The 24,312-nt window shown below is 36.7% G+C and overlaps 1 protein-coding gene across 1 annotated transcript; it reads right to left on the minus strand.

Moving 5' to 3' along the window:
• Positions 1-13,557: 13,557 nt before the first annotated feature.
• LOC142626086 (cellulose synthase-like protein D1) lies at positions 13,558-19,995 on the minus strand. Its single transcript, XM_075799862.1, has 6 exons — positions 19,427-19,995; positions 17,973-18,402; positions 17,004-17,384; positions 16,043-16,418; positions 15,033-15,447; positions 13,558-14,515 (listed from the first exon to the last, which is right to left on the minus strand). The coding sequence occupies exons 1-6, from the start codon at positions 19,993-19,995 to the stop codon at positions 13,558-13,560; spliced, it is 3,129 nt and encodes a 1,042-aa protein (XP_075655977.1).
• Between the last annotated feature and the right edge of the window lie 4,317 nt (positions 19,996-24,312).

Consider the following 24,312-nt stretch of genomic DNA (forward strand, 5'->3'; position numbering starts at 1 on the left):
TGTAATAATGTTTAACAAAACTAAATAAATACATCAAATTAAAATATTTATAACATTCTTATTCATTTTTAAATAGAATTGTAGGGTCATTGGGCCCAGAAATATATGTGGATTGGCCCAAGAGTATTCTTCGGGAGAGGAGCCTAGTCCGAGGACACAGGATGGTCCGAGACTGTATGAATGTTAACTTATAGGAAAATACTATATAAAGAAAAGATAATGTCTGGATAAGTATGTCCGAGGAAGATTGTGTCCTCGGCTATATGAAGCTGAGGTAGGAGAAGGGTTGGTTAATAGCCACAGGCTATGTTCTAGAAATTCCACAGGTTATGTTCTAGACACGGTACACGTGGAGGATAAGAAGAAGGGCGATGAAATATCTGATATAAAGCTGTTTACCACCGCCTCGCATTTAATGCTCTGCAACTGATATTCTGGTCACGTTAATAGGGAAGTGAGACTTGAGCATCATGGTGGAACTTGGCTCCTATCTCCAAAGACTACAGGAGAGGTCGATGAGACAAGTATCTAAAACGAGCAATCTAACCATGATGTGGAGAATGAAGAGGAAAGGAAGGAGTGAGTATAAAAGAAAGAGGGAACCTTAAGCAAAGGGGAGGAAGAAAAAGAAAAGGAGACAGTACACCTCATTATCCGTAATTGTAATCTATCTTGGGAAGAAGTAATATAAGTCATCCTCGGCTTATGTGCGAGGAGAATATTTCTTTTGTATTCATATAAACAGTTCTTCATGTGTGCCATTGTCGCCAAAAAACCCATCATTCTGTGTTATCCAAACTTCACTAGAACCTAGATTTGAAGCCCACTCTCTCTACAAATTTCATTGTAAATCAAAATAATAATTTATTTCTCATCATATTTATCATCTTACCTAATTAATTTCATCCACGTAATCAAGTCAATGCTATCATCATTTTTATAATATTGCCGTATTATTTCATCATTGACATTTTTTCTCATCATTTCTAAAATTTACAATCCCTTCTAAATTTTCTATTCTAATAACTTTTTTTCTTTATATCACTTCTTGACATTCTAGTTTCTTAGGCTTATTAGTTATTACAATAACAACAACCAAGAGTCTTGTATTGGTTGGTATTTCCTGGCATTTTCAAAGAAGACATCCAATGTTCAAATTCACCTTCTCCTAACTATGAAATAATAAATAAAATAAAAAAAATAAATAAAAACATCGTTATTTCATACTTTATCCATAGTGTATAAAAAAAAATTTGTAGATGAGAAAGTGAAGTGTCTTGTGTGTGGTCCAAATTTTGTAGGAGAGCATCGATGCCTCGCGGCGATCGACCACCAATCGCGGCGACGCTCTTGCGTGCCCTCCCTAAGGCAGGGCCCTAGAGCTTGGGTGTTATGAAGAACAAGGGTGAAGGACCTCTGGTGTGTGTGAGTGAATCGGGTCAATTTTAAACGGGTTACCAAAGGTAAGTGAAGTCGCCACCAATCATTGGGTTTTTTCTTAGGTGTGATTGATCACCTAACTCAATTTGATTTTATTACCAATCTTAGGTTAAGAAAAAATGTTGTTTTTCCTAATTTAATATGGACGGATAAAAAAATAAATCTTGATTCTTGAGCTCGGAAGTCTAGTTATGTGTGGGAAAGGTGTTAGGCATCCCACACCGCCTGTACGTAGATAGTCCTTTGTTTTGGTAAAATCTTAATTTTTGGACATTAACAAAACGAGCTATTGGTATTAGCTTTCGAGGCTTTAACGGAATTGGGTTTTGAGGTTTGGATTTAGAAAGGGTGTGGTCTTAATCGATGCTTCACTAGTATATTTTGGAGTCTTTGCCAAATTTCCACGACGAAAATCCAGTAGCATTTTGCCTTATTTTCGTGGCGGAAATCCGGTAGTGCTTCGCCTTAGGTGTGCCATAGCACACAAAACACTATTCTCACTAAGCTATCGCTGTGAGAATACGACAACGAAGGTATGCCATTTTCACGGCGAAAATTTGACAGAGTTTCGCATTTGGTGCGCTATGGTGCACTGGCAAGGTTTTGTGCTTATGTATACGGCATGCAATAGCATGTTCATACTAGGGTGAGCCAAAACATCAAACGCATTGATATGTGTCGCATACACGGGGAAACCAATGTCACTTAGCTGACACGGATTGAGTCAATCACACTGCGATGATCATGCCCACAATGTAGCGTGAATATGCACCTATGACAGTCACCTTGAGCGCATACCTACACTAAGGTCAAGTGCACCCATGATTAAGAGAGGGTTGCTCTCCTAACTATGAGAGTCCATCGTACAAAATTCATGATCACCCACAAATACTCACACACACACACACACACACATACACACACATCATGCACATTGCTAGCACGCAGAGCGGGAAAGTAAAGTAGACATTTCCATACCTAAGGAACGCGACCCAAACAAGTTACAGAAAAGATAAAATGACATGCCTACATCCACAGGGTATGGCCCAGCAAGGTACAGGAAATATAAAGCAAACATTGCCATACCCTAAGAATGTGATCTAAAGCTACATACAAGAATGGGAAACCTAATACAAGGTTCTAAAGAAAAGACTAAGAGAGAGAGAGAGAGAGAGAGAGAGAGAGAGAGGAAACCACTTGGGGAGGCTAAGCCTCCTATCTACTGAACATTGCCCTTTTTGGGCTTGCGCCTTCTAGCTTACATTTGCCCCTTTTAGCTTGCATCTCAGAATTTGCATCCTTGCTCCAAGTGTGCACATGAAATGAAAAAAGAAACACGAAACCAGCAAACATGCAAGGATATAACTAGAAAGAAAGCATGTGAAAGGACAAACTAACAAAGAGAGCCAAATGAGGGCAAACGAGCATGTTATCAAACAAAGGGGGTGTCCTTAAATGAAAAAATGTAGGTTTGGATCTAGCGTCCATAGTTCCATGAGATTGGAGTATGGACGACACATCTGCCATCAAGCAAAGTTCCTAAAAGGGACTTAAGGTCTCGTGTGTCAAGGACAAGTGTGAACCCACATGAGATCGTAGGAACTAAGCTAGATGACAAACAAGCAACACAAAAAGAAGCATGCATGAACATAAAGGCAAATAGGATGGCATAAAGCAAGCAAGGTAAGCATGTCATCACACGGGGTGGATGAGGGTATGTATTGTGCAAACCAACATCATAGAGATGTGTTCTCACAAATGGTTACATTCAAACAAGCCACAAGAGAGACGGATGCAACCAAACAAGTAGGTGGCCCCGAAGACCAAGCTCAAACCCACGAAGGGAAAAAAGCACTAGAAAAGCCTAGATCTAGTCAGAAAAACATGGATATAAAGTATAAAAGCAAGCAAGCATACACATGAATGAAGGAAAGGATCCAAATCCTTTATTGTAGGCCTAGGTTTATGGATGTAGGCCTAGACCACAAGATCTAGATCTACATCCTACCCAAGAGCCAAAGTACAAGAAAAAGGCATAACATGAGACATAAAGACATAGCCAAACACCAGATACATAATCCAACATGTAGATCTAAACACCTAAACATGGCAAGGAGCACATAAACATATAGATCCAAGCACATGCATGGCAAGAAGCATGGAGACATATAGATCCGAGTGTAAGAAAGGTATTTAGACATATCCTAGCCCATAACGGCTAGGCCAACATCATCAAAGTGATAAAACATGTTAGAAAGCAATGAGACATGCTAGAAAGCTATAATTCATGCTAGGAAGCAAGATAAATTAGGAGATATACTATGGAAAGCAATAAAGCATGTTATAACCTCAAATCCAAAGTGCAAAGACCAAGGAGAGGAAAAAGAGTGCAAGAACACTACCTCTTGATTTTTGGGAAAAGAGAGAAATCAAAGGTCTTTTTGGTGTATTTGGGAGAGAATCTAGAGAGGAAAAGAGAGAATCTGCCCCAAAAAATGCTCCAAAATTCAAAATTTCAAATTTTATTTTATTATTTTATTTGTTTCTAGGGGGTTTTGGGGTATTATAATCGAAAAAGTGACCTTTCAGCTTTCGGCACACCTTGAAGGTGCACTGGGTCAACCCGATGACCCTTTAGGGTGCGCCGTGGTTGACTGCTAATGTTTGCAATTCTTTCTTTTCCTGCCCAACTTTGATTGCATATATAAAGGTCTTCGTAGACTTTGATTGAGCAGATCTTAGTGTCCGTGGAGAGGTATGGATGTCTAGTTTACATAACGCTCAACAAAATGAAAATTCAACGGTTGGATCAAAAGTTATGGCCTCGGGAAGTGAGCTGATGCGCTTTTCACGATTTTCAAGATATCTTAACCGTTTTAACTCTGATTTCGACCTATGAATAGTCGTTGGAAAGAGAATCCAAAATCTTTGCAATGACATTGGTCTCAATCTGTTTTGATGGTCAGATCAAAATTAGGGTTTTTGGTGCTCCCGAGAGTTAATCTTGGGTCAAACTTGGTCAAATTTTATGAAAATCTCCGAGTAGCTTGGGTTTGATGTAAAAACATGAAAAATATTGTTTTGGGGATGATTTTGACCAACCTTGACTATTTGACCAATGGCATTTTGGTCAATTTGACCTAAAAAGGCACTTCGAGTGCCCTAATGTCCAAATGTGTTGCACCATCTCAATCTAGATGTTTCCACGGCCCTATGGAGAGAAGTTAATATTTTTAGAATTTTAAAGGTCTGGAAAATCGAGGATAGACAAAATATGGTATTTATAGCTGCTCTTTCTATATTTGATATCTCAATTGTAATGAGAGGTGTTGGATAAAGAACGTAATTTTGCATTTTGTTGCCCCAAAATTGTGTGTGACAACTGCAATGTTCATGGGCCAAAACCAGTCTTACTTTGATAAGGTTGAGCTGCTGCGTTGGATCTGAGGATTTTTTTTTATTGACTTGGCTCCTTGGCATTGAGCAAAAACTCCCCCACTCCTTCTCTCTTCCTCTTTTTTGTTTTTGTTTTTGTTATGTTTTGGTCAACGGTCAACGTTAACCGAGCGAAAGCTGATCAGCGACCCTTAAAGGTGCACCAGGTAGACCCGGTGGCCCTTTAGGGTGCGTCGGGCAGTTGAGTCTATACAAATCAAAATAGAAGCCTCCCTTTTGCTTTACTTTGTCCATTCCAACCTCATTTCTTCACTTTCCCATTTCCAAAAAAATTTCTCTAAGTTGATCGAGTCTTGGTCTAGCAGGTTCAGTTCCCAGCTTCAGCTTTTTGCTTCAGACTCCTATTCTGCACTTGAGATCAGTGTCTATTTTCTTTTTTTCTTTATTTCCTGCAAATATGTTAGTAGCAACGCAACTAGGACAACATGCTAGTATCTAAAATTTTGACGGAATCAACAATTCCGAAGAACAACTTGGAATTTATCTAAGTCCCTAAGTGGATGGAATCAACAATTCCCAAGAACAACTTGGAAATTATCTAAGTCCCTAAGTGGACGGAATCAACAATTTCAAAGAATAACTTGGAATTTATGTAAGTCCCTAAGTGGACGGAATCAACAATTCCGAAGGATTCAAAAATTTTAAAGGATAACATGGAATTTATCGAAGTCCTTAAGTAGATGGACTCAACAATTTTCAAAGGGTAACATGAAATTTGTTTAAGTCTTTAAGTGGATGGATTCGGGTATACTCATGAGTATACCTTGAGAAGCCTGTTGAATAAATGGATCATTACAACGCTAGATGACCTGTTGAAACCCTGTATATAAGGTGGATGAATGATAAGCCTGAATTACTTGGGTGGACGGGTGACTTTATTTATAAAGCACAACAAGTGGACGGAAACTTTAAGATAAATAAACTCATAAAGTCAAAAAGCCCAAAAACAGTGAGCAACATTAAAACATTACATAAATATCGTTTTCAACAAGGATTTAACTATACAAAGGCAGAAAATAAAAAGACTAGCTAACAAAAACACTAAGGCTGTTCAACGGGGGCTTCTTCGTTCACAAATTTTTCAGGCCCAGATGGCTTGTCCTCTCCAATAGGATGGTTTTCATCCTCGACAGACTTGACCTGTTCGTCCTCAAGAGCTGCCTCTCTGTCACCATGAGCGTTGGGCATGGGGTCAGCCTCGAAAAGCTCATCAGTACACTCAGGCTTGATGGTTCTAGCTGGGATCTAGGCCACGTCGTCCAGAGATACCCGAGACACATCTAGGTCGGGGTAGAGAGTTTTAACCTGACGGAGGCATTCCCGGAAGCTGTTGTCATAGCAGCCACTGAGTTCGTCCAAGAAGTCGTTAGAGTTGTGAAACTTTGTTTTCCGTCCTCTTTAGCCCGACGGACTTGCTCCCTCAGCATGGAGATCTCCCTCTCTTTGTCTTGGAGCACCTTTTTCAACACCTCAGCATGACTCTTCGACTCTTCCAGGGCTTTTTTGGTCATGTCTACCTTTCTGACTTGCACCTCCCTCCAAGCTTTAAGCTCATTTAGCCCTGTCTCAGCGTCCTCAGCCCTCTCCTTCAAATGATCAACCAATTTCTCTCGGGCTAGGCAACGGTCCATTAAGCCCTTCATAATAAACACCCCCTGCAAGAGTAAAAAGAAGGTTATAAATAAGAATACTTGAAGGACGGAAGGGAAAGAGGACGGTTACACACCTGAGCTAAGCTAAAGAGGCCAGACTCCCCCATGGCCTCAGTTGCATGGCTGTCCAAGTCTTCATAGTCATCGTCCTTAATGATGGACGACAGAAGCCCGACGGCATATTGCAAATCCTCACTGAGAATGGGGACGTGTTGCTCCATGACGGGACCTTTGGCCGTCATCGGACCCTTCCCCGTGCCATGACGGGGAGGAGGATGCAGCTGGGTAGCTGGAGGCGTCTTTCCGATGGTTGTAGGGACCTTGGGTTTCTTCATAGGACGATTGACCTTATCCATCCCCTTCCTCTTGATGTACGGTTTGACTAGGCGCGTCTCTTCAGTAGGGGGCACGCCCTCCTCCTGCTGCTTCTTCACACGTTCAATAGCTTGCTTCCGTATAAGAGGCTTCCGTATAAGAGCCTTCCTCTTACCGTCTTCCATTTTTGTGCCAAAGGGAATGAGAAGAAAGAGTTAGACAAAAATTACATTAGGAAATAAAAAGTAAGAAATAAGAGACGAACTCACATTTGCGTGCGAGAGTGTCGTAGCGACGGGCAGTATCCGTAGGCTTTGGACCCTCACACTACTAGTGCAGAGTGTCCAAAGTAATGAGCAGCTTCCACGTTCTCTCTTTCAGTGGAATACGGAAGATTTTTCCAAAAATTTCCTCTGCTCAAGGGAAACCTCTGGACGGTCTTGGGCTGCGGTCAAAAAGAGACATAGTTAGACAAGTTAAAGTGAATGGGTAAGATAAAATAAAAGGACGAAATAGGTAAACGGACACCTACCAGACGGGGGCAATTTGCCCCAAATTCTATCAACAAGGGGCATGTCTTACCGTTCATTGGGTGGCACACCTAATTATCTCCCTAGATGAAGAAATACCGGTTCTTCCAGTTCCAGTTGGAGTCAGGGGTCTTAAACAACAGCCTAAGAGACGGTTTCCTTGGCAGGAAACTATAAATACCTCAGGAATTGACTATTTTGGAGGAACGGTAGCACTAGAAAAACTCCTCTACAGTTAAGCGACAACTCCCTTTACTTAAGACCTCGTACAACACCTCGGCACCATGAAAGATCCTCCAGGCATTTGGAGCAATTCGGGTGACGGCTAGCGCTAGGTATTGGATTAGGCAACAGTGAAGTGCACTCAAAAGCAGCCTAAAGCCAGCCTTGAACATCTGCTCATACATCCCGACGTCGTTAGCACCACGGTAGTAGCACTTTTCAAATGTAAATAACAGACGGATAGGGACGTCAACGAGATCTGATACCTCTCCCGTAAGGTGTTGAAGTGTTTTCTTTGAATGGTTGAATTAATGTCATTAACCGTCCATCTAAGAGGGTGGACAAAGTTCCTAAGGCCGTCAGGGCCAATGACGGTTCTGATAGGAGACTCGTCGCTCTTCTTGTTGTTAGGATGTGTGCCCTAAATCCTATTGTATGATGCTGTGTATGACTTAATGTTGTGTTTAATAAAGTTGTTTTATTATTATCTAAAATAATGGTAACATGAATATTGAGACATTATCATATAGTCTATGAGATACATAGTATGTGATTTATGTGATTTAGTTACAGAAGATATAAGTCACAAGTTATTTGTAAACTCAGAATTTATAGTTCGTAGTCGGTGATGAAATTGGGCATTTCATCTGCGAAGACTATAACGTATCAACTAAGATGATTTGTCTTGATCATGGAAGTAGAGACTTCTAGTTGATATGTTGATATGTTTTAAGAGTTAATACATATTGAACTGGACCGTTGTGAGATTTATTATTCTCCTAACGACTGTCAAATGAATAATAAATCTCACGACTTTTATTTGCATGAACTCTTAATCCTGAGAGAATAATAGACCTAATCATGACGTGTAGGTTGCTTTGATATATCAGGAGTGAGATCTAAAGTAACGGTCAAAACCTCAGTATGTTGGGCAGCCACATTTAGTGTTGATGGAACATATATTCTCAAGATGGAATTCATAATCTCTTAACGGAGATATAAAATATTCCCTTGAGATAAGTTTAATGGGTTCAGTTATTCAGAGTGTTAGGCCTAACCACTTTGGTAAGAAATTATTAAAGTATATATTTATGAAATTGGATTTCATAAATATATAATGAATAACTTTAAAAGGATTAAACCGGGTACTCAAGGATAAGATGTAGTAATTTACAAAGTGGCAGTCTACGTTTATGACTTTGTATTACTACGAATATTTTATGAAGGGGTTGCATGTACAATAAAGTCTTGGGATATAATTTATTAATAAGGCCTAGAGTGCAATTATATTTATATAGTGGTATTAAATATAATTAATGGTAATTTTGGACTTATTAAGAGTTGACGAAAAACCCAAAACCCAAGGCCCATTGGAGCTAGTGTCTTATTGGTCCCTTTTGGTCCCACTCCAAGCCACACACTAAACCCCAATTGGAAAGGCCTAATAGTCCAGCCTAATTCGATAATTAGTTAGTTATAAAGAGAGAAACATATAGAATTTTTTATTATTTTAAGTGATATAAGAAATGGTGTGTATGTGAGAGTGAGACACATTTTCATTCTCCCTTTGAAAACTGATTGAGAGATCACACATCTTGGGCGTAAAGTGGAATTGGAGTGAAGATTAAAAGTGTTCCCAAGTACTTTTAATCTTTGTTTTGAATTTCTCCACACCAAGGTACGCTATCTTGTTCTTGAATTCTGAAATTTACATAATGCACGTTATCAATCATGAATGAAATAGATCTTTGTTTGTTGCTTTCGCTATGTGTTTTGTATGAGATACAAAATCAGTTTTTTCCAACACTTGTCGTCTGAGGCTCCGTCTGTATCATTTTTTGACCTGTCCTCGTCCGAGTCCTCATCTTCCTCCTCGGAAGGTGAGTTGGTAGACGGAACCCTTTTAGGATAAGAGGCACCAGGGTCGCCTTGACTTGACAGGTACACCTTATCGTAAACCGCTCCTTTACAGACACACGATTGTTCACTCGATGCTTCACTAGACATCTATTACACCTACAAGTGACAAATAAACTCCTAAGACTCTACATGTATATATACACGACAAACATATAAAACTCAAATGAAAGGAGAAAAATAAAATATATACAGGACGGAGAGCACTTATAGGTGTACAGTGTGAACGGGAAATGGAAGCGGTATGGTGAACGGACGCATTGAGATGACGAATTGACGGATTCTTGCAGGTGATGATTGCGCTTTGACAATGGAAAATAGTAGCAAAAAATAGAAATGGATGGGAAAGGCGACATATATATATAGGAAACAACGCAGAAGACGAAGCGACTTGTCGATCCGAGTAACCAGCCACTAAAATTGTGCCATGTGTCCCCTCAGCATTTATGACTCTAACCACTTTGTCAATCAAAACACAACTTCCCAAAACTAAATTTAGTCGTCACCCCACACGTTCGTATGGATATTAATTGACGAACCCATGGAGTGAGGGGGCAGCTTATAGGGATAAATCCCAAAGCAAACGGATCTAATTAACAGAGTTAGACATAAGTAATGGGTCGTCAAAAGAGATGGTCTGGTTGGTTTGACAGTCAAAGAATTGGTAGACGGACTCATAACCTGGACGGAAAGGCAAGGAGATGGATGGCTCTTTAGAGTGGACGGATCCAAAGGAGACGGTTTGTTGAAAGCCATGTGGCTCCTACGTGGCCTAAGTGGTCTCCAGGGTTCCTAATATGGAAATGACTTGCGTTCTATGCCCAACCATAGTTAGAGGAATCCCGCAAAATACGAGCATTAATGAGGATCTTCTCTACAAAGAAATACCTTCTCCATCAAGAAACATAGATCAGTTCTACACTACTATAAAAACCCCAAAACCCTCACAAATCAAGGTACACATAATAACACCCTAGCTCTGGCACTCTAGAGTGATAGAAAATTCTTTTTTCTAACTTAACCTTCAGAGGATCTTTGGCCGGTACCACATCGGTACTCTCCGCAAGGTTTTCTTTGTGTTTGTGTTTCATAGGTTTCATCAAGGGTACATAGGGACCATTCGGCTCACTGACGATTTTCAGCATCATCATTAATCATATATCTAACTTTATATATAAAATTAGAGGAAAAATGAGTTTGAATTATTTTATATTTATTAGCCTTTTTTGTGTAACTAAAAATGATTCAAATTTATAAGTCATTCATGTAATATACCATGACTATGTACGGTCCATTACTAACTAGGTAATATATATAACCAAATTTTAGAGAAAATTCAATTAGAGTCAAAATTAGATTTTGCTTTTGTTAGCATTCCATAGAAATTAAATTGTTTAGATTTTTGCTGCTATTTTTTCTCTAATTTAATGAGCATATTTTTATTCTGTTTCTATTCAAATATTTTGTATGCGAAGATCTTGAACCTAAAAAATTGTAATTGAACTGAATGATCCCATGCACCTATCCCCATTCAATTTAAGAAATACCATTGGACCAATCTATTCTTTTTATTTTGTGTTCTATTTAGAAGAATTTCACATACAATGATTGTAAATTGATATTGTATATGTAGTATCCAATAGTGATTTTCAAAATTATATATATAATAGTAATGTAATGAGAAAATGACATAACTAACATTATGAAATTGCAAGGAAAAACCATCTTAATACTTCCAAATGTCCTGGTCGAACTAATTTCTTATATGTTTAATAACCCATAGTATGTAACCGTAAGCACGTGTTACATACTATTCATACTTAATACAAAACCAATGGTTGGTAGCGACTCCTAAAATAAAATTAAGAAAAAGATACTCACACACACACACCTCACTCAAGAAACACATGCACACAAAGAGTCACGTTGCTAAGGATCCAATGTGCGATGCGACCCAATCCTAAAAACTTGATTCTGTATGGGGGAGGGGCATCCACATTATTATTATTTTTGGTTTAATTATGTTACTAATAATTTTGTTCTAAAAACAAGTCTAATTAACTTATTGGACTAAATTCAAAGCACATTAATTTAACAAAATGTTCATTTTAAATCCACATGTTTAAGTATTATTCGATACATACAATATGATATAGTGTGATTCATAAGATATATTTTTACATATTATATAATTTATGAGCATAGTCAATACGTGCCTAAGATATGGTATTTTTTCCATTTGATATGAATTATGTGTTTCAAACTTATTAAATAAAATAATTATGCATTTTAGACTGATTAAATATATATATATATATATATTATTAAAACTCCACCGCACCTATTAATATATAAGTTTTATTTTATATTTAATATAAAATTTATAAATATTTAACATATATTAAATATAGATTTATATAATAGATATTTAGAATATATTAAATATATTTAGTATATATTTGTAATATATATTGAATATATATGAAAATCGACAAAACAATATTGCACTACACTGCACTGTGATTAATCTATTAAAGTGCGGTGCAGTGAGGGTTTTAAGAAAACCGTAACACGTAGTGCAATGCTAAATATAGCCCAGAGCCGCACCGAATTACATCCCTATGGACAACACTTTGTTTTGTTGGATGCTTTGAAGAAACTAACGGCTCCAAATTTGAGTAGACTACTTTAAGGAAGTCTAAACTTCCAAATTGACTCTTCCAAATAGACTAACTGACAATTGGTAACTTAGAAAATCATAACTACAGACTTCCAATTATATAAAAGATAAATATTAACTTTCTAAAATCTATCAATAAAACTAATCATAATTCACCATAATCCAAACTAACCTAACTAATTTCAATTCAAAATAATTTATTTCAATAAATAAAATATATATTTATCATTATTTATCTAGTACTAATTAAAATAAAATAGGTTCATAAGAGAATAGTCATGATAGCATCCAACTTATCAAAATCTCCCACACAATTCACTATTCTTTAAATAGTGAACAATTTATTTATAATATAGTGTGTAATTGATGCTAGGGGTAGTACAAATACTACTACATAGGTTTTACAAATTTATGTGTTATCAATAGCAAGAAACAATTTAAATTCTCATTTATTATCTCATTAAAATACACTAATCACATTCATTCCCATCTCAACTTGTACTTTTTTTAAAAGTAAAATTTATATGAAGTTTAGTATTTTTCAATTGGTAAGAGCTTGTGTTCAATGCATCAATTGAACATTTGCACTGAAGAGGTTAGGATATGAACACATATCAGTATCCTAATGTGTCTAGTGCGCTAATGCACTGGAAAGAAGTCGTGTTCTTTCCAATCGTGTAAAGTTGGGTTAACTATCACTTGTTATGAAGGGATTATACTTGTCACGCTGTCACTGATATTCATTAGGCCATATGCACAACCCATAGTGATGAATAGGACGACTGGTAGCCGGTAGGTAAATAGTATATTTATTTAAAAAGAAAAATATTATAAAAATAAGTTTAGGTAATCATTTACATAGGTGAATGAAATTCAATTCCAAAGCAACTTAATTTGCCCTTGCAAAATACTGGGATCATAATCTTAAAATTCCTTAAAATAACCAGAAGCTCAAAATTTAGTCAATAGAAGACAACATTTGTAAAAAAATTGGCTGACACTACCCATTCCTTCCATCAGTAACCAAAAATAGACACGTACAAAGAGAAAAAGAAAATCTATTGTACATTTGTCATGGTACACCTAGCACATAAAGTCTACTTATATTCTGAAATCCAACCAGTCAAAAAGAAAGAGGGAGAGAGTCTAATGTATTTTACTGTTTTGAATCTATGACGTTCATTTGTGATGATTGTGTTCTTTATCGTCAAACCAAAACACTTCGGTTTTTGGTGTAAGTAGAAATTGAACCTTAGATCTCTTATTCAACCATCAAGTTGAACTAACTGAACTCACAAGTTTTCATATCAGATTCTAATCCTTCGTATATCCTGACCAATTTATATTATACCTGAACACCTCCACCAGAGGTAGTGGAAGTATCATCTGGAGGACTAATAGATATCCAAAGCAAAGACACTGTAATTGAAACCAGCCCTGACCACACGTATACAATTGTGGGCACTCTTCCTCTCCTCCCCATCAACCCTTTGGCAAATGGGTACATGTGAGCCAACACCCAGAAGCTAAAGAACAATCCTCCCATCAGCTTACTCCATTGTGGTATCACACTGTATAAGGTCCTGGAGAATCCAATAACAACAGCAACCAGGTTGACTATTATGATTGTTAATGGCATTATGAATAGACTTGTCCACTTCACAACGTACAGATCAGCATATATGTCATCTTCATCTTCACCACTAGACTTTGAGGTTAATGTGAAAGAGATTTCAATACCGGCTATAACTTTTAGGAGACCCTGAAGCACAGCAGCAAGGTGAGCACTTGTGCCACCAATGACCCAAAATTGTTCATTTCTCCACCATTCCTCAAGGCCTATACCAGACCACTTGACTTCCAGGAGGGAGATGAGAGTGAGAGTGACAGTGATGGTAAGGAGATAGACAAGAAACGAGATGTTTAGACTTTGAACAATGAAGTTTCCTGTGAAGAGAGACAGCGCGGGAAGGAAGCAATATACAACTAAGAAGACGGAAGTGAAGGGGTAGATACCAACATTGAGGTATGCAATGCGTTGTAGGAACTTGAGGCGTTTGCTTCCAAGAAATGCATTGTTCCGAGAGAAGAAGATTTCAACAGAACCAGTGGCCCATCGAAGGACTTGGTGCAGTCGATCAGTGAGATTAATAGGTGCTGTGCCATGGAAAGCATCACGCTTTGTGATGCAATACACAGATCGCCACCCACGGTTGTGCATTCTGTAGCCAGTTACCACATCCTCTGTCACTGATCCATAAATCCAACCTATCCTGTCGCCCCATTCAGTCTTGTTCTCATACCTGCGTTTGCATTTAGACAATTAGTTACTAACCATTTAGACATTAATGAATCTTGTCTTCTACAGCCATCATGTTCTCTATCTCAAATATGTTACTTCTTTTGATGAGTTGGGTTCTTGAAAAGGTCTGTATTGTTATCCAATGTTTTCCTTCTTTTTCCATCTGAAACATCTTTCAAGTAACATTATAATCAATTTTTTCTAAGCAACCAAATGCGTTTTCACAACTGCTAACATGACTGTTGTAATTGCTGCATAACAAGAATGGCGTCAGTAATGAACCTAGGTGAAAGTGATTTTGCTATGATCACACATACCAATAGTTGTGAAAAATAATGTTGTGATCCTAACATTATGAAGCCAGAATCTTAAATAAAACTATGTGAAACTTGATTTTATGTCCCACTTAAGTCTATAGCGCAGGAACAGTGTTAGGTTTGGAAAGATTAGATTGATAGCCACACTAAATGTTTTCAAAACAAAATAATGCAAAGAAATTGAAATGAGTGAGGAATTACCAGCAAGAGATGACAGAAATTGCCTCAGCAACAGTGGGTGCATCAAGTGGTGCACGGGGTAGGAGCAGTGCCCCTGGAGGCCTACCATTTTTAATAGAAATGTGATCAGCGAGCGGTCTTCCTTGGTACTCTGCAATGGCTATGGACTCTGTGAGCACACTGGAATTCCCAAACTTCCTTGGCAAGTTCAAGTCAGGGTGTGATGTTAGGGGCTGTGTGTCTAAGTCCTCTTCCTGATCAGATTGCAATGACTGCATTGCAGAAATATTGGGAGCTGGGGATTTTAATTGCCCAAACATGCCTGAGTACTCGTTTGCTCTAGGTGGATGGAAACCGTAAAGTGCATATCGCCGGAACATGCAGCCGGTTCCCACATATACCGGGCCCTGAAGACCATCTAGAGCTCGCATATTTCCTTTTATGCAAAATGGGAATTTTTGAATTATGTGGGGAACAAAAAAAATTGCTACAAAAAGCAAGGAATAGCACACAACACTAACCGAAAATGATAGACAAGGTTTTTCGCAATTGCTGAGATAGGTGTTAATGGTAGATAAAAGAAAATGATACCAATGATAGACCTAGGTAATAAATCAATAAACATTTGTCAACTCAACTATTTATAAAAATTATTGTGAAAATTGTTATGTTTTTAACATTACTTATAATTTATAATCGTAAATGCTCAAATAGTATCAAATAAGTTTAATCCCTTAATATTTAAAGGAATTACAAATGGCATGGATGTTTGACTGGTTTTAACTGTCACCCAAAATGTAGTGCCTAGTTCCATGAAGTTCATACATAATGCACATACATGGTGAGTTTTCCCTATTGAAACTAAAAAAATATAAAGTCGCATTTAGTGTATAGAGATGCTGCTTCTATGGGCTTGAAATAAGTAATTGATACGCAGTTGTAACCTTAATTTATTTTAGAGGTGAAACTTAAAAATATAGAGTAACAAAAATTTTAAGATAATTTGGATGCAATTAAATTGCAAATATTACCATCGAAAAAGACAGTGTTATGATTTGCATATCGGTCAGATGGATCAATCCCTTCAAATCTCTGGGGGAACTGTATGTAGCATATCCTGTCACCTCCACGGTCCATCATGAAGCACATTCCTTCCTTCAGAGCTTGAGAATTATAGATATAATGATCACAATCCAAATTGAGTATGAATGGACCATTGGACAGTATTGCTGAAGCTCGAACCAAGGCATTCATGGCACCGGCTTTCTTGTTGTGGTCATATCCTGGTCGCTTCTCTCTTGAGACGTATGCAAACATTGGTAGCCGAATGTCCACCCCAGTGAAGTCCAATTTTTTCTCGTCTGAATGACCCATCACCATTTCATTTTCTGGAACCTTACTCATTACCTGCATTGTCATAAATTACACAATTTCAGTAATCAGCATTCAGCTAGGAACTAATTTAGACTTGAGGACTTTGAGAAAAATATTGGAAATGCTTATTAGAAAAATAAGAAAGAAAATAGAGTTAGAAAATCAAAGCATGTTTAGAAGAGGATAACAATGCACAAAGACAAAGTGATTCTAACATTTGAAACAAATTCAAAGCTTCAACTAAACTTGTAGTCATAGATACTAATATAATAAACATTTGTGAGTTAACTCGGGATTCATGATAAGAATAGGATAATAATGCATAAAACGATACAGATTAAACAATATCAAAGCTTCATCTGCACTTGTAGTTGTAGATATTAATATAATAAATATTTTAGAGTAATTGGGATTTATAAAAACAAGTCTAAGGAGTATTTTTTTTGTAAGTATTGATATGATTGGTTGTGATTAGTACATATAAAAGTAGTGTCTACAGTGATTGTAGTGTAACGCTAATCATATTCATACCTTGACAACTTAACATATCCTGAAAGAACTTGTTAAAAAGGTTGGTGTTGAATATATACAAGGAGCTAGCAATTATTGAGTGATCACCTGTAAAATTCCAGCATGGTCTCCCTTTGAATGATCAGCCGTAGGATTGAGCCAGGTCCCCGGCCAGTGAGTACCATCGGCCATCCACGTGGACTTGGTGAAACTAATCGGTTCCAGTGGCAACACTCCTCCATTCTTCTCACGGGCAAGCTTCTTCTCCTTCATTTCCTCCTTGGAGTTATACGTTTCACTCCTCTTACGTATAGCTTCAGGGAGACCATTTATCCTAACCTTAAACTCATCGTACTCTCTCTTGATCCAACGCCGATCCTTGACGAAATCAGGACGCTTCTTGTTCTTCGTGGGATCAGTTTTGCTGTTAAAGTAACTATCTGGATTCCTAGGCTCAATGTTGTGTTTGCGGCAAAAGGGCACCCAAACCTGTACATTAACAAATGGTAGTTGCATATTTATAAAAATATACAATTGTGTTGTATAATTTGATCATTCAAATATGAATAAATCTAAATTAATTTGCATTGTTTTTTGGGCTAGAAAGATGTAAATATAATGTCATTATGTTGAATTAAAAAGAATGAAAAAATGAAAATGATTTTTGGTTGAATTTTGCTAAAATGCTTGCCAAATTCATAAGTAGGAAAATGCTCCATCCATGAAAATCCCTTTCACGAATTTCAGGAAAAAAAGAAAAAAGGAGGGTGGGGGGAGAGGGGAGAGGGGGGTTGTTTATATAACTTAACAATGGTTTGTTTGAAGGTTCTTCCAAAAGAAAAACTGATATTAAAGAATAAAATTTTCATTTGTATTTTTTTTTTGTGGTTTTAGCAAAGAGAATTAAAATGATCACAATTATTTCCTTCGTAAATGTGTTTAAATAAGTATCAAATGTTTAATTTCTTCTTTTTTAAACAATTAAGTTTGTGTGATAATAGTTACTTTATGTAATATCAGAATAGATGGTCTTGAGTTCAAAGAAGGTAGGACATTAGATGAAAATAGTAACAAAACCTCGGCAAATTGAACAGCCTCGGCCATGGCCTCGAATGTGAGTATGGCACCACCATCATCTGAAATATAGCATGAGAGCTTCTCGACTGGGTAGTCCACAGCGAGAATGGAGAGAATGGTATTGGCTGTGACAAGAGGAGGTTCCTTTTCAGGATCAGCAGTGGAGACAAAGATGTCAATACCAGGGAGGTCAGAGCGGCCATGAGGGTTGGATGGGGAGGGCTGCTCAAACTTGTCATGGAGGGCAGCAAGGTCAGTGGCTCGGTTGATGGGGTTGATCTTGGGAAGAATGTCTAAGAGCCATGAGAAGGCGAACCAACACTCGCACACAATGGACATGCCCCATAGCCACATTGCATCTCGATTGGGGTTTTGGATACGCCATGTGAGGAACAAAGCTAGAACTACTACTCGGATCAGCACTAGTAACCTGTTCAAAGAGAAAAACTTCTGTAATTTTATACAATTAAGAAAAATCTTATGTAACGTTTCACAACAGGAGTCATGGTATATGATTTGAAAGTTAGAAGAAAAAAGTATTTCATTGATGTACACTTGAGCAAATTTTTGAAAGAATGGAAATGAAGTTGGAGTTGAGATATTCGCGTTTGCACATGTATCAGTCATTCTTGTGTCATTGCTTTCTATGAGCTGTGCAGATAATATGGAGAATTGGTATAACTTTAGGGCTAATGTGACTAACTCTAAATTAGACATTTTCTTGTTCATTGATTTTTAGTTATATTTTTCTTATTGCATGCTAATAAAAAATTTAACAATAGAACCATTCAAAAGTCTTAACCTTTAATGTAGGGATACAATTAAAATCAAATTTATAATTGATTCTTTCACATCAATTATATATAAAGCATAACATACAAATATAAAGAAAACTTATTTATTTTATATACGCTCAATGCGAGTAAGTTTAGGAATAAGAAATAAGAAGAGTGGTTCGATGATGATTCATTAATAACAAAAGACACTTTTAGAAATAAGGAAGTGTGTTTGTGAGTGTTTTATGGTTACCTGTGTCTGTGTGAATGATTTTATGGCGACTAGTTGCAAGAGTTACTTTTAGATAAAGAGAAATGTTAGATTGGAAGATGGAAACAAAATTTTGAAATTCTGAACTTGTTTTCTATTGTATCAGCCCTCTGGCTCAGCTAACTTTCTGCCAATCAGTTAAGTTCGTTAAGGTTGAGCTCTCAGGTTTCTCCGTACAAAAAACATATCAGACACGGTCAAATATTACGATTTATAAAAATCCCACTTCCCATTTGTTTCTCCCCGTAGTTTGATTGGCTAATAAAGCTGATGCAACTCATATAAATAATGAAAATTTTCTAATTATTTTTGTTGCTAATCTAATGCATGTTCTTACAAGTTACAAGAATGACATATATGAACATATTAATCTTACCGACCAAAAGAAAAAAAAATATAATATATACCTGTAAGGACTAAGAACAGCGGTTGGAACCTTAACCTTCCTAGTGAGTGGCTTCCATGGCTTGTCCAAAAAATCAGACATGCTCATACCAGTTTCGGAGCCATAATCATCGTCCTCCGCTGACCAAAACGCATTACCAATGCCATACTTCCCTTTTGTCTCGAACAACCAGCGGTTGTGATCGAAGTCCCCAGTTTGGCTCCTCAATAACATTGATTTGTTGTTGGAAGATTTCATCACTGACACCCTCCTGTCCATCTTTGCAGCCCCGGTGGCGGTGGCATTACCGCCTTCCTCATCTCCCGTCCTCCGCCTTTGGGGGCCACCATCTGCCTTGGTTTCTGAATCTGCTCCGGGCTGGTTGTCTGGTGTAGGTGGCATCATCACCGTGTAATTGATGTAGTCATTCGGGCCTGCAAACTCGCCTGACATGTCCAAGTCATCGTCCCGGGACAAGCTCACAACACGGCCGCTTGATGTGCGTCGTGCAAATTTGATGGCCTGATTAGGCGGCCGGCTTGCCGATGATGATGATGATGATTTCTTTGGTGACGCTGATGAAGTTGCCATCTACCTTGATGTCTTTTTTTCTATGTGATATGTCTTCTTTAGAAATCTATATCATATACTACATTCATTCAAAATTGATGCTCTTCAATATTTTTTTTTATCTGTTATTTGAAAATCCGGAGATCATAAATTTTAATGTAGACACAAAGATGGTGTAGAAATGGAAATCATAGAAAACTTTGTGGAGTCGCATGCAGAATGGAATTGGAAGGAGGCTAATAAAATTGAGTAGTTTAATGGTTTTGAAGTTGAATCTATTTTTAGCTTTACTGCAACGGATGTCACTCCCTCTTTTCAAGCTTGGCCTCTCTCTTCAGTTAGGTTCTTGGTTCACGGTTTATTTGGTACCAACTTAAATATTGGAATAGTATAAGTATTTAACAACCCATCCTCTTCCAAGAATTTAACAAATTTCGGGAAAAAACAAACCCAAAAGTTGCTCCTTTCATATTTGGACTTTAGTTCTTCTAACTAACTCGACAAATAGGATTCAAAGAGACATTAAACATTTTGGTACAAATATGTTATCAACTATAATAAAAATTAATTTTAGCATTCATTTACTATATAGTCAAAATCTATAAATTACATTCTTTACCAGGGCTTAGTAAATTTTTGTAATAATTTTACATTTTCCTATAATAAAATCTCCCAATATTTTTATAATAAACTAAACCCTGCCTCATCACAAGTCACAATAAAATAAATTATAATAATTATATATAAAAAAATTATATCACAACTCAAAATACACCTACTATGAATAGTATTGTTAGATTTTCTTTCTTTCATAGACCTTTGGATGCATCCCATCAAAATTGTCAACTGGCACTTTCATTTATAAAGAAAAATACTAAATGTGCTACACGTTTTACTATATAAAACTTTGTTAATTGGTGAATTTAAATTGTTTCTTCATGACACATAAATTTTCAAAATTAATGTAGTAAAACTTGTAATATCTTAATTATTACTCATTTATAACGAAAACTTAAAAAGAAGAATGCAAAGAAAGACAACTCAAGTAGTTTTCACTTTACCCCCTAAAAAAAAAAAAGTAGTTTTCACTTTTCATTAGGTACAAGTTACGACTCACGACTTATGACTACAATGTGTTGCTTTCAGTGTAGACCATTCCATAGCGCTTTACATTTACTGAGAAATTCCTAGTTCACTTACTGGGTATTTTTTTATTGTCGTAAATGCACTTTTAGTCCTTACATTTTGCACATTTTTCCATTTTGGTTCCTACATTTTCATTTCACCACTTTTGGTCCCTAAATCAATTAATGCGTATTATTTTTGTTCTTGCCCTCAGTCCACAGATGGAAATATTTGACATGGCTGATGGAGGAATTAAAATATCATTAAAAATCCACTGTAGCACTCATCACCCATACCACGTGGGTTTCCCGCCCTTTTATTTCCCATGTGACCCTCACGTGTTTGCAAGTCAACCACTTATGGCACATTAACCACTTGTGGCAATCCCCAAATCAGTCCACCATCTCTTTTTGTGAACCCTCAATCAAACCACCTCTCTCAAACTAAAACCCTTGATCAATATTTGTGAAAACCCTTAATCAACCACCATCGCTCTCAGTGAACCCTTAATCAACTGAAACCCATATAGCAAACAACATTAACCATCTCCCACAACCTAGAAATGAAATACCCAAAGCCATCCCCACCATGTGCAAATACCCAAACCCATAAGAGATTTTCTTGTGGTGAATTGCTTGCTCACTCCCAAGTGTAGGAGATCATAGCAATATAATTCTTAGAGTACCGAAGGCAAACCACGAGGAGCATAATAAATTTAAAGACAATATAATTAAATAACAATTTTGGTGAAGAAGAAAAGTATTTTTGCTTGGTGATTGTTAACAAGAATAATAATAAAAGCTGATTTAAATCAATAATGTAAATAACAGGGCATCAGAGTGTTTCCCTATATCGATATGAAATTCTTTGTGATCTAAGAAATTATATATTTCATAATTGATTGTTCTTATACAATTAAATACTTATGATTTGGTTGAACTGAAACAATTCAAGAACGCATGATAACCTAAATTAATAATGCGGTTAGAAAAGTTTTTTAGAAAAATTCATTCACTTTAAAACCTGATTTCTATTTGAAACTATTAGAAATTCATCTAAACAATAAGAGAAACATGATTGAACTTATTGAAAGCATGGAAGAACTAATACATCAAAAGAAATCTAATTGAACAATCAAATATGATATTGATAAAATTTTAGAAAGAATCACATTGAATATTCATATCGTATAGAATAAACATAATCTCTAACCCTAACAAAGAGTTTTGGCTGCCATTAGAGAAAGGAAAATACAAGGTTTTCTCTTCCCAATTCGTTCTACACAGCCTCTCTTCAAAACCCTAATGTCCTAGTGTCCAAAGAAAATAATACTTTTACTATTTTAATTTTCGTCTAGGTTTATAGCAGTAAATTATGAGTTAATTTCAGCCTTCAAAAATTGAGAATTTCGAAAACTCAAAACTGGAAAGTTGTAGATATTTAAGTCATGGTTCCAACCCATCTGACCTTGTTCAATTGGATTTTTAAGGAGAGAGATACACCCAATATACTGATCATTGCTCAAATTTGATATTTCCTTTTTAGATTCTGCCTCTTTGATTTCTTTCCTTATTTAAATCTTCCAAACATGGTAGACGACCTAAGTACTCCAGCTGCACCTCTTTAGACATTTAAGCATGGTCCTTTAGCTCCGCTTTAATTCTAGTTTGGCCTCCATTCTCTCACATACTCCTATAAACTCATCTTTTTCACATGATTTCTTGAAAGTAGAAAATTACATGCAATGAATAACATCTTATTCAAGAAATTATGTAAAGATAAATAATAGGGACTAATTCAAATCATGGCTTAATTATACAAATTAAGCATAGTAATAAGGAGATAACACCCATATAAATATATAACAAGTATACATTTTGAGGCATTATCATGAATCCATCTCAGTTTCTAAAGCCAAACCCAACTCCATTTCTAAAGCCAAACACATAGAGATTCCTAAAGCGAAACCCAACCCCATTTTTCTTGAAATAGCAAAGAAAAGAAAAGCAATGAGACCTCTGTCTGTGTGAATTGAAACCAAACACACAGGTATTATCTCTCTCTCTCTCTCTCTCTGTCTATGTCCTTATATATAGCTTTATATTATGCGTAGGGGCCACAATATTTGTATCTGGATTGTTTGGTTTTTGCCTTGATTTTGTTTAGTGACTTTTGATTGTGTTGGTCCCTGTCTGGGTATGTGTTTGTTTGTGGCTTCCAATGTGATCCCTATTTTCCCTTGTTGAAGATAGTGATATTTGCCTAACATTATTATATTTCAAAATGGTTGATTCTGTGTCTGATGTATATTGTCAAATGTGTGGGAAAAGCATATTGGTGATGAATTGGTGATACTAAATTGGTGGGCCAAAATGCTGAGTCATTATGAAAAGTGAGTTTATGATATATAATGTTAACATGTATTTGTTTGTGGATTACTATGCATATGTCTGTTTTTTATGACATTGTTGTTTAATATGTGTTTGTTTGTGCTTTCCAATGCGGTCCCTCTGTTCCCCTGCAGAAGATAATGTGCATTTCTAATATTATTTTAATTCAAAATAGCTGAGATGGATTGTGGAATGATGAGTGTTATTTTGTTAAATAATGTTATATAATGTGTTTTGTTTTGTTAACTAATGAGTGTTATTTTGGAATGTAGTCAGTATTATTTAAATGGGTTTATATGTGTTTTGCATGCAGCATGAATTACCTATTTAGTGTGTCTGTGCATCATGGTAGGTATTTTACTGATAACCTTGGAGAATATATGGGAGGTAAAGTGGATGTAGTGGATAATTGTGACCCTGATAGGTGGTCCAAGACAGAGATTGAGGGTATATGCGAGGACTTTGGATATACCTCTGTGAGCAGGCTTTGGTATAAAATGCCTGGTAATGATCAAGAGAGAGCTAATTTCCGTTTGATTGTTGATGATCACGATGCCATGTTCATGACAGATTTAGTGAGGGGTCATGAAGGGATTCATGTGTTTGTAGAGCACCTAGTGAATGATCCTATACTAGTTGATGAAGGTGAGGATATTGGGGAAAATGTGTAGCCATTGGTAGTGGAGCAAAACCTTTTAGGTTATTATGATGATCATGGCAGTAATGATGATAGTAGTGATGATGTTGACAATGATGAGGATGGATTTTACAGCTTTTATGGTAGTAATGATATACATGTTAGTGATGAAGATTATAACAATGA

Source organism: Castanea sativa, chromosome 2 (genome assembly GCF_040712315.1).
Source record: "Castanea sativa cultivar Marrone di Chiusa Pesio chromosome 2, ASM4071231v1".
NCBI classification, from domain to species: Eukaryota; Viridiplantae; Streptophyta; class Magnoliopsida; order Fagales; family Fagaceae; genus Castanea; species Castanea sativa.

Bases quoted from the DNA above. Each gene is read 5' to 3' on its own strand.
- LOC142626086 (XM_075799862.1), bottom strand. From the start codon at position 19,995: ATGGCAACTTCATCAGCGTCACCAAAGAAATCATCATCATCATCATCG. The intron at 17,385-17,972 runs GTTTTGTTACTA...GTTAATGTACAG, and splicing joins AGGCTGTTCAATTTGCCGAG to GTTTGGGTGCCCTTTTGCCG. The intron at 15,448-16,042 runs GTAATATTTGCA...TTTGCATAAAAG, and splicing joins TAACACTGTCTTTTTCGATG to GAAATATGCGAGCTCTAGAT.